Source organism: Mesoplodon bidens, assembly GCF_964165515.1.
Source record: "Mesoplodon bidens genome assembly, chromosome: 6".
Lineage (NCBI taxonomy): Eukaryota > Metazoa > Chordata > Mammalia > Artiodactyla > Ziphiidae > Mesoplodon > Mesoplodon bidens.
Genome location: NC_138162.1, coordinates 63,331,088 through 63,353,351, shown reverse-complemented (window position 1 = coordinate 63,353,351; position 22,264 = coordinate 63,331,088). Strand labels below are relative to the sequence as shown.

Sequence of the window (22,264 nt, the reverse complement as noted above, 5' to 3'; positions counted from 1 at the left end):
TTACACAGTGTTGCATTAAGCCAAGTAAAAGGTATGATTACGACAGAAAGAAGTTTATTAATAATAGATTTGAATGGAGTAATTATTAGCTCGTTTACACTTAATTGTGCTATATGTGTTCACATAAAAAATCTGCAACTCTTATAATGCGTGACCTTATTATGTGTAATTTTTTTCTTAATTAAAAGGCTAAGAAGCACCAGGCTTTTCTGGTAGAGACATGTGAAAATAACGTGAAAGAGTTGGAATCAATCTTGGACAGCTTTTCTGTGTCTGGCCAGTGGACATCAGGTTAGTTGAAGGTATGAAATGACAGATGCATCTGTCAATGTTCCAAAGTCACTGCATTTTGGGAATTCTGCAGATGCCTCTTATAGTCCCTCATCTCAACATGTTTTGATTTGATGACATGATAAGAGCAGTTCTCACAGCAGTCAGTTGGCCTAGCTGGCTAAGAAAGGGTGACGGACTGTGGACCTGCTGTTGTCCTCCCAGAACTTGATTTACAAGTGTTGGTGTCTGTATGATTGGACAGACAAGGGCTCACTTGCTGTGTTCTGAATCCAACTGAGAAAAAAGTCCTTACAGTATACCTGCAAGGGGAACAGATGTTTCCATCAAACTGAGCCAAATTCTGAGGCAACCTTCAGCAACTTAAAGGTCATGCATTCAAAAGGTTATGTAGGACACAGGCTGTAACACAGTGCATATTCTACACTATTGCTTTCTGAGCTGGTTTTCTCCTTGATTTCCTACTACCGTATACATACTCTCCAGATAAAAGTGCTTAGGTAAAATGTTTCGGTTTTAGTATTAGCCCACTTAATATGATAAAGAACTATAAAGATTGTATATTGGTTAGGCATATTTTGGGAACTAGGAAAAGCATTAGTTGGCTAATGAGTTCCGTCCATTCCATGATTTCTACTTCCTTAATTTTTTTGTGTGTATGCCATTATGTGTGCTATAGTAGCTTTGACTTAAATACTTTCACTTTTCTACCTGTTTTCTTTTGCCATACTGTCAGCTTCAAATTATTTAGTTGCTTTCTAACTCAGTTATATTTTTCAAAAAAGCATATAAAATTAAATTCCTTACACATTAAAATAGCTTGAAGACTCTGTTTTTCTAAAGGAATCAAACAGATATTTGGCAAATGAGTTCTTTAGGAAACACTTAAGTTCAGGAAAGTTTGTTGTCTTCAAAAAAAGCAGAAAGATATGAACAAGGCCTATTTTCACATTATGGATCTGCAGATTTCTGTTGGTGAACCATTAGAAATTTAGTGTGATTTGCTATTATCTATTTTTAACTTTGTTTTTATTTAAACTTTTTCTAAAAGCATTAGTGTTTCATGGTTCGTTACTGTGGAAAACTCAAGGTGTATACAAGTGACATAAAACTATAGATATCCACTTTTTAATTGTATTTGCTAAATAAAGCTTTGGAGTATAAAATTTTCTTTTGCAGTGGTACTGTTTTATTATTGAGATGTATCATTGTTTAATGGTTTTAGGATCTTTAAAAGTTGTTAAATTATTATCATAGCATATCTTAATGCTTCAGTATTCAGAGTTGAATTAGAAAAGCTAAGAATAATGAGGTCATGTCTCCTTTGAGGTTTAAAATTAGTTGATAATAAAGCAACTCATAAGTTATTACTAAACCTATAGAAAAAGAATTGTCTGCAGTGCAAGTGCAGAGTCTTAACCATTGGACTGCCAGGGAAGTCCTAGTAACAATTCTTTTTGAATGTCCTAGTTTCCCATGTATATATGCATATCCTATATATTACAGAGAAAGTGTTCCTGGGAAAGGGACTGTGTGCTGAATTAGTGATTTTTGTACTGTTATAGTGGTCTTTGTTTCCATATTGTGCTGGTTATTCACTTTTTACTTGCCCTAGAATCATTCTCCTATGGTCTCTGTTTTGCCTTGTAGAGGCTGACCTCTGTGGACTGCATGATCTGGGCTCCTTTGCCCTCTGGCTTTGGGGTTGGATTTGGACAGTGGGTGCACCAGCAGGAGATTAAGAGGGTGGAGGAAGAAAGGAAAGCAAAGAAAGTCAGGGTGTTTATTTCCCCTGCTCCCTCTGTTCCAGTGCATTCCTGGCAGTGGTTTCATTTTTGGCAGTTACAGCTTCTGTCAAGTTGGGTCCTCTTCTGCAGCTGTGGCTTGTGTTGGACTATGGTAACAACGTTCCTTCCAGTTGACCCCCCCTAAGCCATGGTACTGGTTTTCCAGTCTTGCTGGCTCTTCGTGCCTCATCATATCTTTTTGGTTCTCTTAACCTGTTCACATTTCTGTAAATATCTTCATTAAATTTTCTTCCAGTGAACTCTTCTGAGTATGCCATTTCTTCCTGCTGATACCCTGACTCATTCATATACCTGCTTCAGACTTGATTTTATTTTTGCTCTTGGCTTCCATGAAATAGCCCTGTATAACTATAATGGACTCCCTTTCTGCTCATACCACCTCAGGTTGGGTTTTTGTTACTTAACAAAGAGGAATGTAGTTAATAAACCTTATTGCTCAACATTTTATGGAAGCGCCTGAACAATTGAGATTGCCTTACTGCATCAGACCTGGCTTCAACTACACAAAGATGACCAAATAATTTGTTCCTCTGAAATGAAATAATTAAAAAACTTATCTTAGGATAATTCAAGGGTGTGTGTGTGTGTGTGTGTGTGATTGTTTATATAAACATGTATATATCTCATAGTATATATGTCTTTAAGAAAAACATCTATTTCAAATAGAAATATTCTTACTATGTGATGGTAGCACAGCTTTAGAATTTGTTACAAAATTAATTCTGTTATCTTGGAAAGGGTTTTCCAGAGAGATCCTCTGTTTTGTAGTTATGGCAAGTAGGCCATAGTACCTTACCCCCTTTTATTACCTCTTCATACCTTTCAGTTCAATATATACTCTACCTACCACGCCACCACCCCCCTTCCATTTCAGGAAAAATAATCCATGGTAGAAATTTAGAGGGATGGTTACAAATTTTCCTTTCTTTTTTTTTTTGACTTGCTCTTTAAGATGGTAGGAATGAAAGCTAATTTTCTGAATGAATTTTAGTCCAGAGTTGACAGCAGTTGCCAGGTGCTCTATTTCCTGTCTTCGTCAGATTTCGTGGTCTTCTACATGAAGAAATCTTTCTGAAGCAAGAGTAACTCATCAGTTTATCTTCATGTAGCAGATAAGGCGAAGTTTCAGTTAGTCTAAGACATTCAGGAAGTTATTTACTTAGAGGATTTAACTTGATCTTTACACCAGAAATCAATGTGACAGTTTACACCTTGTTTCCTAGTGCCTCCAACACCTCTTCCCTCTCGTTCCCCTTCGGTCTCTTTCTCTAAAGCCTTCAGAATGAGCATTTGAAAACCTAAATTAGAGCATGTCATTCCTTTGCTGTAAAGCTCGCTGGGCTCTGCACTTTGCTAAGAGTAGAAACTGAAGTGCGGGCAATGGCTTGCAAGACCCTACATGGTCTACCCCTATTTTTTTTTTTTTTTTTCTTTTTGTGGTATGCGGGCCTCTCACTGTTGTGGCCTCTCCCGTTGCGGAGCACAGGCTCCGGACGCGCAGGCTCAGCGGTCATGGCTCACGGGCCCAGCCGCTCCGCGGCATATGGGATCCTCCCAGACCGGGGCACGAACCTGTGTCCCCTGCATCGGCAGGCGGACTCTCAACCACTGCGCCACCAGGGAGGCCCTTGGTCTACCCCTATTTTTATCACTTCTTTGTCCTCACCTCCTACTACTCTCCCCATCCGTCTCCCTGTTTGGGCCACTCTGTCCTCTGGCTGTTTCTTGACCATACCAAGCAAGGTCCTGCCTTGGGGGCCTTTGTGTTGGCCATTGCTTTTACCTGAAAAGTTCTTCACCTAGATATATCAGCATAGCTCTCTTTCTTATCTTCCTTGAATCTATGCTCAAATCTCACCTTCTCTGTGAAGCTTACCCACTACCCAGTCCCATGCTGCTTACCTCCCTACCTCTCTCCCTTTCCTGCTCTACGTTTTATCCCATGGCACTTATTGGTGTCCAACATTTCTAACAGGCTATGTGGTGCATTTATTATTAGATCTGCGTTGTCAGGGTTCTCCAGAGAAACAGAACCAATAAGATATATATAGATACAACAAGAGGAGATACATTATAGGAGTTGTTGCACATGGTTATGGAGGCTAAGAAATCTCATGATCTGTCCTCTGCAAGCTGAAGAACCAGGAAAGCCAGTGATATAATTCAGTCTGAGTCCAAAAGCCTAAGAAACTGGGGGCCACTGGCATAACTTCTAGAATCTAAAGGCTCAAGAACCAGGAGCAGGATGTCTGAGGGCTGGAGAAATTGAAAATCCCAGCTTAAAAAAAAGAGTATTTTCCCTTCTGCCTTTTTGTTCTATTGGGGTGGGAGGAGGAGGGGATAGGAGTAGGGAGTGAATAAGGGGGGCCAATGGATTGGATATTGCCCTCCCACATTGGTGAGGGCAGATCTTCTTTACTTAGTCTACTGATTCAAATGCTAATCTGTTCCAGAAACACTCTCACAGACACACCCAGAAATAATGTTTTACTAGATATCTGGGCATATCTTTAGCCCAGTCAAGTTGGCACATAAAATTAACCATCACAATATCCAAGCTCCATGAGGGCAAGGATCTTTGTCTTTTTTATTTACTAGAGGATTTTAAGCAGGTAGAATAGTACTTGGCACAAAGGAGGCACTCGAATATTTATTGAATATGAATGAATAAAAAAGCATGAATGAATTGATAGGTTGAAATTCTATTTTAAATTATAGTTTTTGAGGTTATAAAGGTAGTCATGGAATCTCTTTCAAAATTTTAGCAGCCCTTTGGGTAGTAATCCATAAGGAGTCACCAGGAAGATTGACTTTCCGTCTTCATTGGAAAAGATGTACAGTCTTTCATGGGTTATAGAAATGTCACCTTGATTGCCTACTATTATTAGACAAGGCAGCCTCAATTTACTCAACTAGGGACATTTATTTCCTATTTCTGCATTCTACTTTCCACTAAAATTGACACACTACAGCTGCTCATATTTCTTTTGATAGAAATTCTTAGAGTGTGTATGGGGAGAAATCCTTTCCCACTTTGAACCCATGTAGTCTTTCTTCCTCAAGTGTTTCTTCTACTATAGTTTTACCTCTGCCTGAGGATGTTAGCAAACATATAGAATGTGACTTTTCCTTCATTAGGTTCATGAAAGAAAGTTTTTCTTCTGACTCAGTCTTGGATCCTCCTTAGGGTGCTTGACTTTTGTGTTGACTGAGACAGAGCCCCTCCAACCTTCTTCAACCTTTCCTTCCTTGAGGAAATCATTTGTAATACTCCAGATGTATTCTTTTTCTTTCTACTGGAGAGGCTGAAGGACCCTAGGAAATAATAGCAACAGCATTTGATGGCTTTAGGTATGTGCATATCACTCAGGAATTGGGCAGTTTCAGGGACTGTTCTTAGGAAAATCAGGACAACAAATGGTACTTTTCCTCTCCTCTCTCCTCCTTTCTATCCTTAGTAAAGGATTATTGCCTAGATCTAGTATCTTGAGAATTTTAATTGTCCTTGTGAACCCTGTGGCTGGTACCTTTTAATTAGAGGTTCATGGTTTACTGAGAAGTTGAGGATGTCTGCAGCACACAGGTCTCCTTTGGTGTCACTTGCCAGTTTCTTCTCTCTTGCTTCCCTCACCTCCCAATTCACTGAGGTTTACAAACCAAACGTGTCCCAATTCATCATGCCCATAGCTTTGGTTTGTGAAATCCAAAGAAGTGACTGCACTAAGAGGGCTCAGCATTTCTAATGAGATCATTAACTAATCACACAATTAAGGTGGCTGAGAAATCAGGAGTCCCAGGAGAGGCAGTCTGACTCTGAAGGCCTGAGAAACAGGAGACCCTGGTGTAAGTTCCAGTCTGAGGCTGAGTCCAAAGGCAGGGGAAGACTGATGTCCCAAATGAAGATAGTCAGGCAGAGAGAAAGAATCCTTTCTTACTTAGCCTTTTGTTCTATTTGGGCCTTCAGTGGGTTAGATGAGGCCCACCCACGTTGGGGAGGGCAGTCTGCTTTACTCAGTCACTGATTCAGATGTCAGCCTCATCCAAAAATAGCCTCATAGACATACCCAGAAATAATGTTTAACTGAATATCTGGGCCCCTAACCCAGTCAAGTTTACACATAAAATTAACCACCCCTTTTTCTCCCTCCTGCAAACTCCTCACAACCACCATTCTACTTTCTGTTACTATGAATTTGACTACTTTAGGTACCTCATATAATGGAATCATATATTATCTTTTTGTGATTGGCTTATTTTACTTAGTATAATGTCCTCAAGGTTAATCCATGACATGGCATATGACAGGAATTCCTTCCTTTTTAAGGCAAATAATACTCCATTGTATGTATTTATCACATTTTGTTTATTCATTCATCTGCTGATGGACTTTTGGGTTGCTTCCACCTCTTGGCTATAGTGAATAGTGCTTCTGTCAACATGGATATACAAATATCTCTTCTAGACCCTGCTTTCAGTTCTTTTGGATATACACCCAGAAATGGGATTGTTTGTCTATCAACTTTTATCACAGAACTTGAGTGTACTCAGGTGGGAGTCCTGTGGGATGTCCTGCATTCTAGATACACTCTTTCTTACCACCCACTTACCCTTGGTAAGCAAGACCAATTGTCTTTGTATAGAAGAACCTTCTTTGCTCTTTGGTTTCCTGGCATGAAGAGCTCAGAAATGACCAGGTGACAGTCTCAGCTTCCATTTTTAATGGAACCATTGCTGTGTCCCATGGTGGAAGCATTTCTTCCTTGGGAATTAAGACTTAGACCAATAGAGCCCACAATTCCTGGGATGGGAAGCAGACATTTCACTGGTAGATCATTAGGTGTAATATGAGCCACTCCCATTTCCAACATTTGATTCCTGGACCTGTGATTCCTGGCTATGGGAGAAACATACCATATACTGATTGCTGACTCAGAGCACAAACTGTATCTTTGGAGGATATTATCCTTGTCCCACAAAATGTTGCCATCCAGGGCTTCCCTGGTGGCACAGTGGTTGAGAGTCCGCCTGCCGATGCAGGGGACACGGGTTCGTGCCCTGGTCCGGGAAGATCCCACATGCCGCGGAGCGGCTGGGCCCGTGAGCCATGGCCGCTGAGCCTGCGCGTCCGGAGCCTGTGCTCCGCAACGGGAGAGGCCACAACAGTGAGAGGCCCGCGTACCGCAAAAAAAAAAAAAATGTTGCCATCCAGCCAGTGCTATGAATCTTCAAAAGGCCATTACACTATTCTGTATGCCAGCTACTTCAGAGTGTTGGGAGACATAGTAAGACCAGTGAATTCTATGAAAATGAGCCAATTTCCATATTTCATTTGCTATGAAATGAGTTCCTTGGTCAGAAGCAACGCTACATGGAATACATAATGGTGAATAAGACATTTTGTAAATTCATGGATGACAATTTCAGCAGAAATATTATGGTCAGGGAAGGAAAATGTCTTTCTAGAGTGTCTACCTTAGTAAGAATGAGCATTGATTATCCCATGATGGAAATGACTTAGTATAATCAACTTGCCACAAGGTGACTGGCTGTGCCACTAGAGAGTGGTGTCGTATCATGGATTCAGTGTTTGTCTTTGCTGTTGGTGGATTTGGCACTTAACTGGAGTTGTAATCCTATCAGCCTTGGCGAATGGAAGTCCCTGTTGCTGAACCCATGCATTACCTCTGTGCTTGCTGCCATGACTCCTGTGTTGTAGGGGCAACAAAGATGAGCAAGGACAAAGGTGGCTGGGAAAATATGCTAGCTGACATCCACAGAATGCTTCATCTTGTCCTCCTGATTGTTAAGATCCTCCTCTACTTAAGTTGATCTGGGCACAGTGACCATCTGGAGAGGTCTGTCCACACACTCTTGCCCAGACCATCTTGTTACCAGTTTTCCAATAATGTTCTTTTCGAGTCCCTGACCATTAGCCAAACTGTTAGCTACTACCTCCAAATTAGTGTATATTTGTACCTTTGGTCCTCTTTCATTCCAGACAAAATGATAGTTGGGTCCATTCCTGCATACTGGGAGGATTTTTGCTTCACCACTGTCCTTCAAGGCCACCCTTGAGTGGGGCTGTCATGCCACAGCTGTCAACTTTTGGGTAGTATCAGCACATCATACAGAAACATCTATATAACAAGCCCATCCCGCCCCCTCCACCCCATTAGTCAACTGGTTATAGGGAACTTTTCCATGGGTCCAGGGTGTAGGTTAAGAGGGAAGAAGCAATATAACAAGAATAGGGCCCATGGGAATCTGGATTACTTATTCATGCAACTTACTTGTACCTTCAGGACTTGTTTGAATCCAGTTTTGTATGTACCACTTTCACTTGATGGTAGAGTGATATTGTGCATGCCCAAGTTCATGAGCTGGTGGATCAGACATTTTATGATGGGCAACACAGGTCATGTGCTAAATTGGTGGGCATGAATGCAGTATCTGCTAAGGACTAGTAGCCAGTTGAAAGCTGATTTTCAAGAGAATAGTTATCTTTAGAGGATGGCTTCCTTTGTTCCAAAATCCTAAAAGTTTACACTATCATTCACCTGTAAGGATATGCCAAACTTGGCCTGCGTAAACTCAAGCGGTCAGAATGATATCATCAACTTGGTAGAGAATAAAGTGGAATATGGGATGTCTTCCAGAATGAAGAGTTGATCAGAATTTCTACAGACTGGATTATGCTAGAGTTGATATAGCTCTGAGGTAGGGCCATGAAGGTAGACTGCTGGCCCTGCAAGCAGAAACTAACTGTTTTGGTGATTTTTACTAAAAGGATAGAAGAAATAGCTTCCTTCTAGTTGCCAGGAAATGTATCGATTTGCTCCAACAATGAAACTACATCTTTAACTGAAGCTGCAGTTGGAGTCACATGTGATCATGCTTACAGTAATTCACTATCATTCCTTAAGACCCATCTGTATGCTGCACTAGCCGGATAGATGAGTTGAATGCTGATGTGGTTGGAATCTCCACCCCTTTATACTCTTTAACAGAGGGGCTAATCTCTTCAGTCTCTCCAGGAATGTGGCATTATTTTTGATTTACTATTTTGGTAGGTAAAAGCTTTGGTGACTTCCAATTGCTTTTTTTCTGTTTTGTTTTCCTCTGTAAATCCCTCACTCCATGGGTCAGGTAACTGCTATGGGCATTGTGCCAGTTTCTGCATTTGTAATTTATAACAATGCATTCTAAAGTGTGGGAATAACTATGTGGGTTCAGGTACCTACTGGGCCCAGTGGAGATAGACCTTAGCCAAAACTGACCTCTGTAAGCTCCTACCTAACTAGTGAACCACAGTAGCATATTAGGTCTCCAGAAATTAGTGTCAGTTCTGATCCAGTGTCCAGTTATCCATGGTATATGTGAGTAACTCCCCTTCCTCACTACATGGCCACCCGGGTAAATGGTTGCATGTTTCTTTGAGGAAGGCTAGGAGAAAGATTTACATACAGTATAAGCTTTTGGCAGTACGTCAGGATTCCTGAAGAGGATCCATCCTCTTTATTCTAGGGACACTGGGTCTGTGAACTAGCTCAAGACTGAGAATTGGTTGAGGGCCAAGACTGTCTTTTGTGTTGATTTAACTCCTAGTTCTGGTAATTAGACCCAGAGCTTTTCTACTTATACAGATCGGGTAACATTCAAGTAGAGTGCCTATTTTAGTCCTAGGAACACCATGATCAGTTAGCCAAAGCCAGTGGTCTCTGTGGGTAAAACCATTTTGTTTATTGCTTTGAATCCACTGCCCATTATGGTAACCATGTACATTTTGTCTCTGAAAATTAAGTGCTACCACTTGGCCTGTCACTTGAGATTCCAGCATCCCCACTGAATTCAGGGAACCCAGCTTTTGTGGTACCATTTCCCACTGTTATCCATGGATTTCCAGCTACCTGGCCTAGATGCTTACTACCAAGCCATACAGAGCTCATCAACGATGCTGAGGCTCCCCCCAACCAATACATTTCTCAAACCTTGGTAAAGGAAAGGTTTTTTGGACTCTTCCTGGGGACAGAGTAGGTGGGTGAGCAGGATTTACATGATAAATACTGTCCATATGTTAGAGAAGTTATGAGTCATTTTCCTTAAAAACTCTAGAATGGGTACCAGTGTTTGCAAGATAATGAAGATGTTTGTTTATGATCTCAGTGAATAAAACAAGTTAATATATGGAATGTAGTCTGAGTTTGAAAAGTATAACTGCCAACAAAATGTTTGTATTCAGTGCTTTTAGAATGAAAAAAGAATTTTCTTAGTCATCAATGTATTAAATATTTAGATTTTCTCAGGTGAAAAACCCATTTGAATGTCATTTTCTGTGTTTTATTACATGATTAAAAATCAGCATTAAACAACAGGGTTTTCTTTTCTTTTTTCCCTATTTGTTCTGAGGATGAACGTGATTACTCATGTTCTACAACAGATATCTTTTTTTTAAAAAAAAAGCTCAGTCTTTTGTTTTATAGTCTCTGTCCATTATTTCTTAATAATTGAGGTCTTGCAGGATACTGAAGTAGATAAGACAATGGTTGACAGGGTGGAGGAAATAGACTCACCTCATTCATTACAACCTACTGTTTCTCCTGTGGAACTGTGGGGTTACTGAGGTGATAACACCATCTTGAAAAACAGTGGTTTATTTGAGTCATTTAAAAATATTTAGTTTTTCAGATTGTCCAAAAGGGAACATTTAAATAGAAGGTTTGGGACCTGTTCTTCTTCCTCACTGCCTCCTATGGGCTACTAATTCAAAGAAAAGATTTGCCAAGGTATATCTTGTTGAAATGTACTTAAAAGGGAGAAAGAGACTGAGACAGGCAGCAGTGATGTGAAAGTATAGGCTGGCACCCATGTATAGAGACACACATGTATAGGGACAGGGACAGAGAAACTCAGAAGATTTTTGAGTTGGCGTAATTGAAGTGTAGATGACACATCCTGACACATTCTGTTCTTCATTTGGACTTTAACCTTTGAAAAGCTATTTATGACTACTGTTAAAATTTTATTTTTTTAATCTTTACTGTGAGGTTTTAGACCATCCACTGATAGGATAGCTTTAATAGTTTATTGTTTTGCGGGCAATAGTACAGTGATTAGGATATTATTAGGTTAAATAAAATTTTAGTCAGTAAGCTCCTGGGTCCTGAGCGACCCTTTCTTTTTTATTTGTAAATATTTTCTTCATGTTAAGGGACCAGTAAGTATTTCTTTTTATAATGAACGTGGGTGGGACATAAGGCATACTTTGTACTTCAGCTGAATTTTATTGTAAAAGCATTTTCAGGCAAAGAAACTTTTTTATGTAGAATATAAGATGTGCATGAGTCAGTAAGGAGAAGGCGTTTTGTCTCCTTATTTCTCAACACCCATATTATGATGATTTTATTCTTCTGGATTTCTAAGAGCAAGTTTTCTCCCTTATTGTATAAGCTAAGATTTCCTGGGTGTCCTCAAATGATTTATTCATGACCTACTTGTGTAGTAGCAGAAGAAAAGAATTATACATTACACTTTTTTTTATCTTGTGCAAGAGAGCAATTTTTAAAAAATATATTTGGTAAGACCTTTAATAAAAATTTTAATGAGTTGTCTCTCCAACTCGCAGTCATTACAAAGAGTACTGTCTCCTTCATTTTCACGGCTGAGAGCACTGTCTTTCCTGCTCCCCCCGCAAGCTGGGATATACGTTGTTTCCATATTACTTTTGGCTTTTTTTTTTTTTTTTTTGCGGTACGCGGGCCTCTCACTGTTGTGGCCTCTCACGTTGTGGAGCGCAGGCTCAGCGGCCATGGCTCACGGGCCCAGCCGCTCCGCGGCATGTGGGATCTTCCCTGACCGGGGCAGGAACCCACGTGCCCTGCATCAGCAGGCGGACTCTCAACCACTGCGCCACCAGGGAAGCCCTACTTTTGGTTTTTAAGTTTATTATTATTCTTCTGTTTAAGAAAATCTAAGGTGTACCCATACTTAAGATAGTGTTTAAATTATACTTTGGTGAATGTAATACGTTTATTAATAACATTTTGTCCAAAATTAAAATAATAATTATCACTAATACTCTGATATGAATAAAGTTGTTTTGTTATTAACCAAACATTTTTTTCCCCTTTATTCATTCTTTCTTTCCTGTATTACTGCCTTTGTCCCTCCTCTCCCCAAAGTTCCAGCAGCTGAATACTTGAAGAATGGATGAATGATCTTATGTAATTATTTGTTTACAATCTTACCTCCTCTTTTTAGACTGTAAATTCTATGAGAACAGAGACTACACCATTCTTATCTACCTCCATGTGCCTAATGCCTAGGATTAATACATAGTAGGAATGCATTAAATGCATTAAATTAGTTGAATGAATGAATCAATGAATAATAAAAAAGGTATTGTGAATGCTTCTTATCGATATTAATATTTAGATTGTAAAATATGATAGGGAGAAAATATAAGAAAATAAAAGTAATTTTAGTAAGTATATTTTAAAATTTGCTATTTAATTTTTAACAGTTAATGAGTAGTACAATAAGCAATCAGTTCAAAGTGGTTTTTGAAACGAAACTTTTGATTATTTTGGATTACTATTTTAAACTACATTTGAGGGACTTCCCTGGTGGTCCAGTGGTAAAGAATCTGCTTTACAGTGCAGGGGACGGGGGTTCGATCCCTGGTCAGGGAACTAAGATCCCACATGCTGAGGGGCAACTAAGCCCATGTGCACAACTACTGAGCTTGCACGCCTCACCTAGAGCCTGAGTGCTGCAAACTGCAGAGTCCACGTGCCCTGGAGCCTGTGCGCTACAACTAGCGAAGAGAAAACCCCCACGCCACAACTAGAGAGAAGCCCATGCACCACAATGAAGAGCCTGTGTTCCTTAACAAATATCCTGCATGCTGCAACTAAGACCTGATGCAGCCAAAAATGAATAAAATAAATAAATAAATAAATAATAAATCTTTTTTAAAAATTTAAAAAATAAACATTTGACCATGTGATCTTGATTAGCTCAACTAACTTATGGCCTACCTAAATTAAAATGGTTTGAGGGCATAATATGGAAATACTCATATTTTTACAATGAGTATCAGTTTTAAGGGTTTTAACTGAAACATGATGTGGCCTATGTAGATAATAGTATTTTTATTATTTATTTCAAATTGTAACTTGAGAATTTTAAGGATTGAAGAACATTATTTCCAAGCATAACAGAAAATTATGTGCTCTTGGGTTCAGAAATTGTTTAAGGAAAAAATAGGCCTGACTGATCAGAAACACAAGGACCAAAGTAAATGTATGTAACTCCCCCAAACAGAGTTTAGTATAGACTGTTTATTTAATTGTTGGATAACAGGTGTGTACAGATACTTCAGTTACCTTGGAAACAGGAAAAAAAAAAGAGCTTTACTACTAACTACAAGGTGGGCATAGTAAGGTACAAAGTAGCCATAAATTTGGACTTGATATATTATGAGCTTAATTTGATCACTTGTTTAGAAAAGCTATTAATACTAGGCTATATAGCAGTATACTTAGGAGAATAAGATTCTACTCGGTATATCATGATGTCTTTTCAGTTATATCTAATTGTAATATCTCTGTTACTGTTTGCTTAGCTGTTGTCCCTTTGTGACTTTAACGGTATATTTTCATCCTGTATTTTTCTCTAGGCATCCACAGGGACAAAGATAAACCTCCCAGCTTCTCTGTTGTCCTTGAGAGTTTGAGGCGTACCTTGACAGATTACCAGAACAAGCTGGAAGATGCATCTAATGAGGTAACACTTGCACTGTTTGGCTCCACACACATAGCCTTCGGCCTGCAGCAGTACATATTACTTGCTTGTTACAAAGGTCAAAAGTATTGGGAATGTTGATCTGACAGCTTTACAGATACAAAAAATAACAAGTTGTCTGTCACTGTTCTTTCTTTAAGTGTGGCCTAAAGTCGAGTCTCACTCTCTCTTCTGTCACACTACTATTTTCAAAGTTATAAAGACTGTCACTTCTTGGTCTTCATAATTTATCTATTTTAATTTAACAGAAGAGCTATGAAACTCATTTAGTTAATATATGTTATATTTAAATGTTAATGTGTTTTTATGAAATTTGGAATAGGTACTGGAAATTTAGGGTTTGCCAGTATTTTGGCTTAGGAGTTCTACAAATTGTAGAAGTCAATAAAAAAAGAGAGAAATTAGTGTGCATTCTCTAAAGGGAGTAAAGTGTTAGAAGGTTTTAAAAACAAATATCTGTTTGATGTAGCTTGGAGGTTTTTAGTTTCCTGATTGAAAAAGCTCATGCTTTTATTTATCTTCTCTTTTGTATTGTTTAACTTGTGGGTTGGTAATTTTCTTGGGTATTAAAATGTTTTATGAATTTGTGCTTTAAAGATTGAAGAGTTTATTTAGTTACATCTTGTTAAATTAGAGAATATGAAGTAACTGCATTAAACACAATTAGTTAGCAAAGCAACAAACAATTGTTCCAACCAAAGACAAGCCACATAGCATGGAATTTAGTGTTTATCCCTCTGTTTATCTGTTTCTTTTATGTAATACAAAGGCCTTGAAACCCTTATATTTCCCATAAGAAGAGGCATATTTTACTTTAGTTTGCTAAGGTGAATAAAGAAGGAAAAGTGAGTCTTCTTAATGCCCTCAGTAATTGTAATTGTTCAAAAGGTATAAAAGAAAGTGACCACTGAAATAATTAAATTTCTATAAAGAGCAAACATTGCTAACTCTCAGTGAGACAAGACAGCCTGTATTGTTAGTAGTTTATGAAACTCTTCTGAGGCCTAGGTCTGGAAGCTGCAGGGTAACTAGGAACATATTACCCACAGCGAATTGTTATTTGGGAGGATGAATGTCACATGATCCTCAGCACAGTTGAAAAGTCGACTCAGCAGGCTTTGGCTTAGTAATGCGCTTTGTTGTGAACCAGTGCCAGAGACAGCAGTGGGGAGACCAAGGGGTGGCTGCAAAGAAAGCAAAAAGAGCAGTCTGACAGAAAGAAGAATGAACTGTCAAAGAAAATAAATCACAAGCGGAGCAGGACCAACTGATGACCTGCCACAAGCCTTCCCAGTAGGACAGCATGTGACCGACCCTGAAGTTGTCATATGGACTGAGAGACCAGTGAATATTCTCGTCATGTAGAAAGAACAGTCTTCTGGTCTGTCCTTTTTTCTTTCTGTATAGATACCACTGCTTCTGGCATTTTGGTCCAGTAGGATTTTAAGAATAAAGTTATATTTGTTTACAGTAAGAATGAAATCCTTTATCCAGATATCTAGTAAAAACACAATAACATTACCGACATTTTAAGCTTGAATGCTTTCTTTTCTTTTTAGCCATGTGAACTTGGGACAGAAATTACATAGTTAACCAAAAGAAATAATTTTTTAAGTCTCTGGATTACTATAAAAAGTTTGTATTTAAGTAATTGCATAAAAACATTTAAAGATTAGCTTTTGAGTTACCCACCGTTGAAAAATATTTTAAAAGTTTACTTACATTTTCTTTCATCAGCTAAGCAACGTGAATCATGCTAAGGAAAAGGCATCTAATGAACTTGAGTCTACCAAACAGAAGGTAGAATCTCATGCTAAAAATATAAAGGTATTGTGATTTAGAATAACTTTTTCCTTTTTTATTAGGAAACAAATATAATTATTTAGGGAATATTTTTAAGTAGAGATATCTGAAAATATATCTTCCTATTTTTGATTAAGTATGTTTAGATACAATTAAAAACTTTTTTAAATGTTGGTCAAAGTAAGAAGAATGTTTTTTCATTAAAAAATAAAACTTGATTGGAAATTGTTTTGGTTAAAGGAAAAATTCATTTCCCAGATTTAATTATAATACCATAGATTCAAAAAATGATTTAAGATTTGATATCCAGCCTTAGATACACATTCAACATATTTTACATAGCACATCAGTATTTGGGGTCAGTTTTCATCATTTTGGGGTGGAGCCATTGTTTTTAGTACATCATGCCTAGTAGTGGGCTGTGACCACACCTGGCTAAGGTCTAGGGCAACAGTTTATTTTCTGTGCTGGTCTTATGTACTACATCTTTGCAAAATTGTACTAATCGAACGTTCAGAGTTGGAATTTTTTGATGTTGGTTCATGTCGTTTGTCATGGACATACTTGAGTAGAATTTGTTAAGGGTAAGGAGTAAATAGTTCAGCAGAATTTTATGTCACATATTTGAGATTTCTATTGGTATTTGTAAACTTTTTTTTTTTTTTTTTTTTGTGGTACGTGGGCCTCTCACTGTTGCGGCCTCTCCCGTGGCGGAGCACAGGCTCCGGACGCACAGGCCCAGTGGCCATGGCTCACGGGCCCAGCTGCTCCGCGACATGTGGGAACTTCCCGGACCGGGGCACGAACCCGCGTCCCCTGCATCGGCAGGCGGACTCTCAACCACTGCGCCACCAGGGAAGCCCTCTATTGGTATTTGGAATGTCATTGGGAAGTAAATGTTCTTATAGTAAATGTAAGAGATTTATTTTTAAAATGTTATTTACAAGTTTAAAAAAATTTGGGGGCTACCAAGTTATATTCTTATAATGAGTTGAAAGGAAAACTCAAAGAGCTTTTTGGAGTAAGTAATTAACATTTTATATTTAAATGTTATCATCTTGATACAATCTCTTTATTTGGTGTCTCCAACAGGACCTTCAGGATAAATTGGCTGATGTCAATAAAGAGTTAAGTCATTTACGCACTAAATGTGCAGACAGAGAGGCTCTAATAAGCACTTTAAAAGTGGAACTACAAAATATGCTGCACTGTTGGGAGAAAGAAAACGCGCGAGCAGCCCAATCTGAAAGTGAGCTGCAGAAGCTTTCCCAGACTTTCCATAAGGATACAGAGGTATTACCTGAGACAAGATGACTGTCAGGAAAGGCCTTGCACTAATCTCAGTTTTAGAAGTTTACATCTGTCAAGTGTCTGTTTTTATTCTTATTTGATTTAATTCAAAAAATTCTTCTGAGCTCTTTTGAAATCTTCATGCCAGCTGCAAAATCAGTCATTCCATTACTCTTGTATGATCCTATTTTGCAAGAGAAATAAAGTATTTTAACCCTTTTATCACTTATACAAGTAATTTTCGCTATTAGAACATCCTATCTCAAGTAGCTATGCTCCTAACAGTCCTGTTTGCCAATGACAAAATTATTTTTTATTTCAGTAGTTTAGTAGCCTGCCATGGTGGAAAGAATCTTTTTTGTAATCAGAAAGAATTGACATGGATAGAGGTACTTTTATTTACAAACTGTGAATATGGACAAGCCACATAGCTTGGTCTCTCCACATCTTTGTTTCCTTATTTGCAAAACAGGAATAATATCTACTGTAATAGACAGTCACCTTACTCTTTATAATTGTAGGATATTAAACAAAATTTAGAAAAATACAAGTCCCACAAAGTTAAAAGTTTATTTGGATGCCCTTGAGAGTTACCTATCTGTGTTAATTTATTAATGGCTTCTTACAATATTATGACAAACTTTTATATAACTGTATGAGCCTGTGTGAGTAGAATTGTTATCTTATATTTTCTTTTACCCATGGGAGGTAGAGCTAGTCTAGCTAGTGTGGAGCTAGTTTATCTGAGTCGTCCTGCATATTGAGTTCATTACTCCAACAAATACGAACATGAATGCCAAGAGAGTAAAAAGGAAACATTCTTTCCACTCTTCTTACAGTCTGGGATTTAAATTGTGTCCACATGAAGGGGCTGGAATTGTTCTACACATCAGATAATGATTAAAGTAAAGGAAACTAGAAGCCTGACTGTATTGTAAAGTCAGCATGTCTACAGCATTGTGGTTAGGTTCAACATGTGTGAATTGATTTTGGATCTTGAGATTCTCTTTTCATGCCAAATGGATGATTATCATGCACGGTTCATCACAGCCCAAGCAAAAAGGACATGATGGCAACACAATGAATTACCCTTTCGGAAGAACTCGATCACTTGGCAAAATGTGGGGAGGAACGATTTTCAGTGCCTGAATATTCTGTTTGGTTAGTTATATTTAACAAGATTTTTAAACATCTCAACTTAGTTGAAAATGCAAAAGACATCTTTAATTGCTTAAAAAAGAAAAAGACATAGCATATTTATGAAGACTCTTCTGATATCCTAACTCAAGTTTGTGGATATAACTATATATTCAAATTTTTTGGTTTTTAAATCGTTATATTTGGAAAAAAACTAAGGTGACATACAGGGAGAATTAAAGATGCACAATTTTATATATATTGGAAAACTTTCACGACAATTTCTAACTATAAAACCTTTACATATACTACATTCAGTTTTTCTTATCTGGAAGATTAGAATTCCTATTTTTTCCTCTTAAATTTTCTTCTTTTAAAAGTTTTCCTGCTGATCTGTTAAAAAATCTTGAGGGAACTTATTTTATCTACATAAAATACTCATTTTGCAGGTTCACAATTAACCTTGTCTTGAGTTCCATTCTTTGACTTTATAGATGAAATGCCTTATAAAGAGAGCCATTTAGCATTTTAGTAAGTAAACTCTCCTTGTGTGTTCAAGATGGGATCAGCTTTTTACTGAATTTGCAGTATAGAGTTTCTAGGTCATTAAACAATGGATGGTTTAACTATGACAATGGCAATATAATTTTAAAGGATTTTTTAAACATATTTTTAATTGGACAGTTTTGAAAGTATATCTTGGGCAGCTATGTCCATTTTTTGGACTGTTAACTTTGTAATATTTAAACACCTACAAATGCCCAGTGTGCCAAATATGGTATGAACTTCTAAGTGGGGAAGAAAAATGAGCCCATCTTCCATCTCTTTCATATCACTCTCTGCTTTGCCTAGGGGGCTTGGGATAGATTTCCTATAAGTGGTAAGTAAACTGGAATCTCTGGAGGAGGAGGAAGGCTGAACACTTGTGTGCATGTAAAGTACAGATATTGGTATAACTTTTTCTTCAACAGAGTTGGGTAACGCTCTTCTCTTTACATTAGTTTTTTGACTTAAATAACATCTTTTTTGGTAAATGTAAATATGAAATTATAGAATTACCATACTAAGTTCCAGTTAGAAGGGCTTAGAAACAACTAGTCCAGATACCTCATGTTACAGCTGGGGAAGGTGAGGTCTGAACAGACACTTACTCAGATCACGTCCTTAGCAGAACCCGGGTCTTCTGGCTTCTAGACTTGAGATTTTGGTTTTGAAAACTAAATGTAAGAAATTTCAAGTTTCTGCCTGATGCTTAATTTTGAATGTAAAAGAAGTCACCAAAATGGCAATATTCTAATACTTGAGTATCTTCATTCCTTTCCAGGATTTTTGAAATAAATTCTTCACCATGTATATGAAGTGTTTTACTTCTTACAGTGTTTATATACTGGAATTAATTTCTTTTTTTCTCGTAGGAGAAGCTAACCTTCCTTCATACCTTGTATCAGCACTTGATAGCAGGCTCTGTGCTCATAAAACAACCAGAAGGCATGCTGGATAAATTCTCTTGGTCTGAGCTTTGTGCAGTTTTGCAGGAGAATGTTGATGCCTGGATCATAGACCTCAACAGGGCTAATGAGAAGGTAACTGTCCTCAGGCACCAGATACCTCTATTAAATTCAGTGACATTTGTCCACATCACAGTATCATTAAGAGGGGCTGACATTCATCTTATTTCAAAAAGAATTTGGGTGTTAATAATTCAATACCATTAATTATGGCTTGTCTACAACTCAGTTTGATGCCATTGCTATGGGCATGTAAATGTGACTGAAGTCTGTATGAAGTCTCTGAGCTCCACTTTCTGTTCAGGACATGCTAATACTGCTAGCCAGTGTTAGCCACAGGGACCTAATTAAAAGAAAATAAATTAATCTTACTGATGAAGCAATTCAAAGAACTTAGTCATTTACATTAATAAACCAACACTTTATGTTAGCATAAAATAGAAACAAGATACAGTTATTCAAAACATGATCTTAAAATTCTTTGCTCAGGAAATAACAAGGTGTTACTTTAAAAGCACTTAAAATTTAAAAATTATGTTTATGATATTTCTTATAATATAACAAACTGTATATTGCAAAACCCATTCAGTGCTTTAGAATGTAAGAAGGATGTATTGTAGGAGAAAACAGTAGACTATTATGGTGCCTTTATCATTCACAAACCTAGGAATTCAGTCTTTCCAAAAAAAAAATGAAAAAACCTCATTTTGGTTATTGAAAATGAAAGTGGCTTAGCAGTCCAGTGTATTCCTCCATTAAAGGTATTGATTCTTATCCCAGCTCTATTGAACTAGTCAGAACTATATTTATGTGATCTAGTTTCCAGATCTTAGTTGCAGTGACATTTGCTCTTAAGGGACACAGAGAGAAAAACTGTTCCCTAAGTTTTTTTTTCATTACTTCTGTTGAAGTAATGAAATAGCATCTTGGCCCAGTTTTAGAGTAAGAGCATATTGTCTTGGTCCGATTGGCAAACAATCATAGGCACTGAGAAGTAGGATTGAGGAAATGAGGGAATAAATTGTGAGAAGTGGAGATGCTGTTCTTTTTTTTTTACATCTTTATTAGAGTATAATTTCTTAACAATGGTGTGTTAGTTTCTGCTTTATAACAAATTTAATCAGTTATACATATACATATGTTCCCATATCCCTTCCCTCTTGCGTCTCCCTCCCACCCTCGCTATCCCACCTCTCCAGGCGGTCACAAAGCACCTAGCTGATCTCCCTGTGCTATGCGGCTGCTTCCCACTAGCTATCTCCCTTACGTTTGGTAGTGTATATATGTCCATGCCTCTCTTTTGCTTTGTCACAGCTTACCCTTCCCCCTTCCTATATCCTCAAGTCCATTCTCAAGTAGGTCTGTGTCTTTATTCCTGTCTTACGCCTATGTTCTTCATGACATTTTTTTTCCTTAAATTCCATATATATGTGTCAGCATACAGTATTTGTCTTTCTCTTTCTGACTTACTTCACTCTGTATGACAGACTCTAGGTCCGTCCACCTCATTACAAATAGCTCAATTTCGTTTCTTTTTATGGCTGAGTAATATTCCATTGTATATATGTGCCACATCTTCTTTACCCATTCATCCGATGATGGACACTTAGGTTGTTTCCATCTCCGGGCTATTATAAATAGGGCTGTTATGAACATTTTGGTACATGACTCTTTCTGAATTATGGTTTTCTCAGGGTATATGCCTAGTAGTGGGATTGCTGGGTCATATGGTAGTTCTATTTGTAGTTTTTTAAGGAACCTCCATACTGTTCTCCATACTGGCTGTACCAATTCACATTCCCACCAGCAGTGCAAGAGTGTTCCCTTTTTTCCACACCCTCTCCAGCATTTATTGTTTCTAGATTTTTTGATGATGGCCATTCTGACTGGTGTGAGATGATATCTCATTGTACTTTTGATTTGCATTTCTCTAATGATTAAAGATGTTGAGCATCCTTTCATGTATTTGTTGGCAGTCTGTATATCTTCTGTGGAGAAATGTCTATTTAGGTCTTCTGCCCATTTTTGGATTGGGTTGTTTGTTTTTTTGTTATTGAGCTGCATGAGCTGCTTATAAATTTTGGAGATTAATCCTTTGTCAGTTGCTTCATTTGCAAATATTTTCTCCCATTCTAAGGGTTGTCTTTTGGTCTTATTTATGGTTTCCTTTGCTGTACAAAAGCTTTTAAGTTTCATTAGGTCCCATGTGTTTATTTTTGTCTTTATTTCCATTTCTCTAGGAGGTGGGTCAAAAAGAATCTTGCTGTGATTTATGTCATAGAGTGTTCTGCCTATGTTTTCCTCTAAGAGTTTGATAGTGTCTGGCCTTACATTTAGGTCTTTAATCCATTTTGAACTTATTTTTGTGTATGGTGTTAGGGAATGATCTAATCTCATACTTTTACATGTCCCTGTCCAGTTTTCCCAGCACCACTTATTGAAGAGACTGTCCTTTCTGCACTGTACATCCCTGCCTCCTTCATCAAAGATAAGGTGACCATATGTGTGTGGGGTTATCTCTGGGCTTTCTATCCTGTTCCATTGATCTATCTTTCTGTTTTTGTGCCAGTACCATACTCTCTTGATTACTGTAGCTTTGTAGTATAGTCTGAAGTCAGGGAGCCT

The 22,264-nt window shown here is 37.9% G+C and overlaps 1 protein-coding gene across 1 annotated transcript in view; it reads left to right on the top strand.

Moving 5' to 3' along the window:
* The window catches only part of CCDC171 (coiled-coil domain containing 171), a gene marked incomplete at its 3' end in the record, with an annotated part of 346,216 nt that overhangs the window by 116,101 nt on the left and 207,851 nt on the right, over positions 1-22,264 (top strand). The window contains exons 12-16 of the mRNA XM_081236213.1: positions 189-291; positions 13,777-13,883; positions 15,639-15,728; positions 16,797-16,997; positions 19,547-19,714. Coding sequence (XP_081092339.1) covers positions 189-291; positions 13,777-13,883; positions 15,639-15,728; positions 16,797-16,997; positions 19,547-19,714 — 669 coding nt within the window. The remainder of the gene's footprint in view (positions 1-188; positions 292-13,776; positions 13,884-15,638; positions 15,729-16,796; positions 16,998-19,546; positions 19,715-22,264) is intronic.